Source organism: Myotis davidii, unplaced genomic scaffold, assembly GCF_000327345.1.
Source record: "Myotis davidii unplaced genomic scaffold, ASM32734v1 scaffold2027, whole genome shotgun sequence".
Taxonomy (NCBI): domain Eukaryota; kingdom Metazoa; phylum Chordata; class Mammalia; order Chiroptera; family Vespertilionidae; genus Myotis; species Myotis davidii.
This window is the reverse complement of record NW_006297890.1, coordinates 600,697-606,696: the sequence shown is the minus strand read 5'-3', so window position 1 is coordinate 606,696 and position 6,000 is coordinate 600,697. Positions and strand designations below refer to the sequence as shown.

At 44.3% G+C, this 6,000-nt stretch overlaps 1 protein-coding gene across 1 annotated transcript in view; it reads right to left on the bottom strand.

Moving 5' to 3' along the window:
• The window catches only part of VPS41 (VPS41 HOPS complex subunit), a 128,032-nt gene that overhangs the window by 10,556 nt on the left and 111,476 nt on the right, over positions 1-6,000 (bottom strand). The window contains exons 23-24 of the mRNA XM_015570467.1: positions 4,151-4,205; positions 547-687 (exon numbers count right to left, since the gene is read on the bottom strand). Of these exons, the coding sequence (XP_015425953.1) occupies positions 547-687; positions 4,151-4,205 (196 nt within the window). The remainder of the gene's footprint in view (positions 1-546; positions 688-4,150; positions 4,206-6,000) is intronic.

The following is a 6,000-nucleotide window of genomic DNA, read 5'->3' as shown; positions in this document are numbered from 1 at the left end:
GCATACACCCAGCAGCGCTGCTGATGCCTGAACGGTATGTGGAATGAAGTGGGCGGGCATCGGGAGGCCACTATGACACGGGGCAAGCACTATGGGCAGTCTATCTGAAGTGTACCCGGCGTATAAGATGACCCCCCACTTGGAGGCATATTTTTCAGGGCCAAAAAATCGTCTTATACGCCGGCAAATACGGTAGGTGACTGCTTTTGTTTCTTTCCAAGATGGGAGACCCAACACAATGGTCAAGCGGAGGGCCAATCAGTAAATTCCTGGTGCAGTAGGTAAAAGTGTGCTTCATGGGGACAAGTGAATATTACCAGGTGAGCCACATGCTCTTTATCACATTCAGGTAACTCAAAGTGACGGGACTCCACGCTGCTCTGCACAGGACTGGCATTGGAAAGCGTTTCGGTGTGCCTGGCCTATCTTTATATAGATACTTGACCATATTTTTAACTTACTGTGTCTTGAGATAATTCTTACTCTAGACATAACTGGCTATATTGAGAGAAAAGAGTTATGATCGCAGATGGTTTTTCTGCTTACGTGGTTTGTCGATGGAATATAAAATCAGGTCTTCCCAGAGCTCTCCATCGTCTTGCTCCTTGGCAAATTCAATTGCTTTATCAACATCATGTAATTCCTCCATGATCATCTTCAGGGCACTTCGGCTATTGCCCATTCGGCCTAGCAAAGATGTGAGAAATACTTCATTCAGGACATTTTAATGAAACATTGTTAAAGAAATAGGATATCTCTGAATTTATTCACCCAGTTTTAAAGCTAACACAAAGGCATATTTTCCTACGTGACATTCGCATAACATAATAAAATAAATGTCTCCTATTTGCTAGGTGTCTACTGTGTTCTGAGCACTCATTTAAGTGCTTCACAGGAATGACATAATTTCATTATTACTAAAGTCCAATGAGATATGTCACACTAATATTTCTATTTTATAGAAGAGGACACAGAAATGTTTCTACTAAACAGCAGATCTGGAATTCAAACCCGGGTATGTCAGATGCTGACTTGCTTCTCACAGGCCTGAATGTGAACCCCTCATACCCACATACAATTAAGACTTTTAAAGGATTGGGTAAGAAAAAGTGAAGAAATGAAGCAGAAACAAAAAAGAAAACAAAATTTTAAAAAATACCCCACAACAACCTCATAAGTATGGTGATTACCAGAAGTGAAGGGGTTGGGGGAAGGTGAAAGAGGGAATAAATGGTGACGGAAGGAGACTAGACTTGGGGTGGTTAACACACAACACAATATACACATGATATATAACAGAACTGTACACCTGAAACTTATATAATTTTATTAACTAAATAGAGGCTCAGTGCACGAAATTTGTGCACAGGTGGGGTCCCTAGAGGAGGTGACGGTTGCTGGGCTGGGCGTGGAACAAATGCCAGCCACCCTCGGGGCCATGCCACCACACAGTTTCCTGCCTCCCCTGTTCCTCCTTCCCTCACCACTGTGCTGCCACCCGGCTGGCTGGCCAGGGGAGGGACTGAGGGAGATTTGTTGGCCAGGGGTAGGAGCCATGGGAGGTTTCAATCCCCAGTTTGGAACTTGCAGGAGGCAACTGATCAATGATTCTCTATCATCATTGATGTTTCTATCTCTATTTCCCTCTCCGAAATTAATCAAATATATACATTTAAAATGCAAGGTTTTTAGAGGAAGAAATGTAGGGCAAGGGAGCTATTGAAAGAAAAAGGACAGGGGGGCATTGCCCACATTTCAAATAGGATAACATAAGGTGGTCCTCAGGGAGTGAAAGGTGAGGAGGTGGAGCAGGGCAGTGCGGGCTGAGGAACGGGCTGTAAAGACTGGGAATGTCTGCGAAATGACACCAAGCGTGTGCTGGGACCATTGTTGGGATCATTCATCCTCAAGAGGTTTTGATTCCGGACAGGAGGAGGAACACGGAGATCAGCGGGCCTTTCTTAGCCTAGAAGTGACGCGGGCAGCAGGAGCGGGCTGCCCTGCTTCCCTACAAATGTAAACAATCAGTGTACCTGGACATGGACATTAGTCACCCGGCCAAATCAATGCCCAGCCAGCCTGGTGGCTGTGTCCTACCACACGCTGGCTGTGCTGCAGTACTATTGGCCAGGAGGCTGACGCCACGCCCCCAAGTGCATGTAGTATACAAAGGAGTGGGCAGGGAGCTGACGCAGAGCAGCCTGGCAGCACTGTGTCCACCATGGAGCAGGATGGGGAGCAGGATGGGGAGCAGCTGTCGGCACAACCGGCTTTGGAGTCGAAGGGGTTTCCTGCACACCACCGGTGAGTTGCTGCAAGCAGTGGGACAGAGGGGTGTGAGGGAGGGCGAGGGGGGGAGAGGAAGGTGGTGCCGCCATGGTCAGTGCATGGTTCTCTGCTGCGCCCAGCCAGGCTGGGCTTGGCCTGGGGAGGCCTTTTCCTCCTGGAGCCGCTCTTCTCAGGGCGGCGGTGTCTGGCCGCTTTTCTTTTTTTCAAAAAAAGATGTGTTTTCTTTTTTATTGGAAAGCAAGCTCTGGGCTTGCGGTTCCTGGGATCCCTGGGCCATAGCATGTGCCTCCAGGCCTTGCTGAGCCCCTCTCCCCCTCCTCCTGCGTTGAGCATCTGCCTCCTGGTGGTCAGTGCGCATCATAGTGACCAGTCGTTCCGGTCATTCCGCTATAACTGTCACTTAGGCTTAGATATATACTAGAGGCCTGGTGCACGAAATGTGTGCACTGGGGATGAGGGGGTCCCTCAGACCGGCCTGTGTCCTCCCGCAATCCAGGAGCCCTCGCTCCTTACTGTCTGCCTGCTACTGCTCCTTACCGCTTGGCTCGCTGCTCCTTAGCGCTGCCACAGAGGTGGGAGAGGCTCCCGCCAGCCGTGAGCCTGGCTTCTGGCTGAGCGGCGCTCCCCCTGTGTGAGCACAGTGACCACCAGGGGGCAGCTCCTGCATTGAGCATCTGCCCCCTGTTGGTCAGTGTGCATCATAGTGACCGGTCATTCTGGTCGTTCCACCGTAACGGTTGCTTATGCTTTTATTATACAGAAGATAAATGTCACCCCATTAAATTCAATAAAAATAAATAAATAAAATAAGTAAGTAAACAAATAAATGATCTTTTTAAATTTAAGTAATGAATCTAATTAATTCATATTAACAATCAATCTAGTTTATTAGGCAGTTTTAAAGATACACTGTGTGCCAACCACAACCTCAATGATCAGACAGTGACCTCATTTTCCTTCTCTTCCCCGTTCAGGGGAAACCCTTTCAGTAACTCTCATGAAATAACTCTTTACCAACTATGCTTCACTTTGATTATCTTTATACACTTTGTTCATTCATTTACTGGCATTTTAATGGTTTTATTATCAATTTCCATGAGTTTTTAGTATAATACATGTAGAAAGCTTTACTCAGAGCAAGTACAGCCACTGTCTGGCTGTGGGCAATTGCCCTTATCCTTGCCTTGGCCTGCCGCAAGAGCTAGTAATGGGTCTTGAGTCCTACTCACTCAGGGCAGCCATTATTAAAGCAAACAGCTGGCCTGTGAGTAAAATTACATCCCATTTGTTATATTTTCTATAGCATTTTGCTTTTCCTACAAATATTTCCACAGTTCATATCTTTAAAAATGGCTAATTTTAAAAGTGTGTATATGATTTTTAAGTTTTTATAACTTAAAAGGGATACTATGCTTCCCTTGTAAGTTCTCTACTGCTTCTAAGACAACTGAAAGGTGGAAATAGGAGCCAGAGGACCAGGGACAACTGACAGCTGGATCATATTACAAACTCTCCCTTTCTTTTGAAAACTATGATATTCAATTGCATTTCCTCCATTATTTAGAGTGTGATTTTTGAAAATGAACATTATTTATTTTCTATCAAGATGGTGGTAATATAAGCTGATGTGTGTGTTTGTTACCCAATACTAATATGATACCTCAACAGCATTTATTAAATAACTCTTCATTCTCTATTGAGCTGTGAAGCCTCCTTTTTCATGTATTAAATTCTTATACAAGGAGGTTTTAACCTCTATATTACTTTGCTCTAAAACCTATGCCAATTCTTAGACAATTTATATCACATTTTCACCCCGTTTCTTAGTTTATGGGGACCAAAATGAGAGAAAACTACTTACTTAGAAGATAAACTGTCTCTTCTACAAAGTTTCTCTGGTGACAGATCTCAAGAGCCTTCAAATAAAGCAGGACAAAAATGTTACCATGGGTTACCAGACAAGAACAAATATTAATAGAGCCACTTAAACACACAATTTGAAAGAATTTTTCCATTGCGTCACTTTAAAAAAAACAAAGCAAACAAACAAAAACACAACACTCCTTAGGTTTGCTGGTGTCTGGATCCACTTCTCTCTCAGAGAGGTACTGGTCCCTGTACAATTCAAACGGTAACAGACAGGTGTGGGCAAAAGTAGATTTAGAGTTAGGAATATGCAAAGCAGAGTTTAATCTTTTTTCTAAAGATACGTTTTTATTGATTGTCACACAGAGGAAGGGAAAGGGAGAGATAGAAACATCAGTGATGAGAGAGAATTAGGGATTGGCTGCCTCCTGCACACCCCGTACTGGGGATCAAGCCATTGTCCTGACCGGATCGAACTGTGACCACCTGGTTCGTGGGTTGACGCTCAACCTCTGAGCCACACCAACCGGGCAGCAGAGTGTATTCTTGTATTATTGTCTACTCATTATTGCATTATATATTTATGTTACAACTGTAAACTGACTTTTGCTCATCCCTATATTTGAGACAACTTAGAGCAGTGATGGCGAACCTATGACACGCATGTCAGAGGTGACACGTGAACTCATTTTTTTGGTTGATTTTTCTTTGTTAAATGGCATTTAAATATATAAAATAAATATCAAAAATATAAGTCTTTGTTTTACTATGGTTGCAAATATCAAAACATTTCTATATGTGACACGGCACCAGAGTTAAGTTTGGGTTTTTCAAAATGCTGGCACGCCGAGCTCAAAAGGTTCGCCATCACTGACTTAGAGCATTCCATGGGTAAAGGCAGAAAGCAAGATGCTGAAAGGCCCCTTCCCACCAAGTTTTCTTGCTTTCTGCTGCTTCGTTCCTTCACAGCGCTGCCATTCCAGCTGCTCCACTGTCCGTGGTTGAGCTGTTTCCCCCCATGGGATGCAGCTGCATGAAAGGATGCTGCTCACTGTGCACATCACAGCTCAGTAAACATTTGTTACATAAATAACTAAGTGCCGGGAATATTTCTATTGCCAGCTCTCAACGTTTAAAATAACTCTGCTCAAGGATTTGTCAAAAGTGAGAGAAAAACACATCTAACAATCAAGAAGGAGGAGATCAAGTGAAGAAATGAAGGACTATATAGATGATAGCATTTCCTTGAGTGTGAAAAACACTACCACTATGTGCTTATAAACAAGTCAATCATCTAAATGAATGGACACAAATTTACTATATACTCTGTTGTGCACTAGAGAGTCATTGGCTGGAGATACAACGATGATAGAAATACAAATGCTGATGATGGTGATGACACGTGAAAGATGAGGAGATGGAGGTGGCTCAGTAGAAGTGGAGGCAGAGTATATAGTAAATTTGTGTCCATTCATTTAGAAGATTGACTTGTTTATAAGCACATAGTGGTAGTGTTTTTCAAACTCAGAATCTCATGACCAGGGGAACATGAATAGAGGGCTATGCGCATCAATACAGGACCTGAGTTCCAGTGTGGCCCTTCAGAGGGGCATCGGAACGGGTGCAGTATGTGTGAGCCTTCACTGTAACCTCACTCACATGCCTACTAAGGACCCTTCTTATTTTGTTACTCTGCTTAAAGTTGAGAATCTTCACTGTGGCCTCGGAAGCCCCGCCTTTCTGTGCAGTAACGCCTCACACCCTGCTCATCTCTCTACCATTGCCCCTCGGCCTCAAGGGCTGCCCTCCCACTCCACTCTGCACCCCTGGCAGGTCCTTCAGATA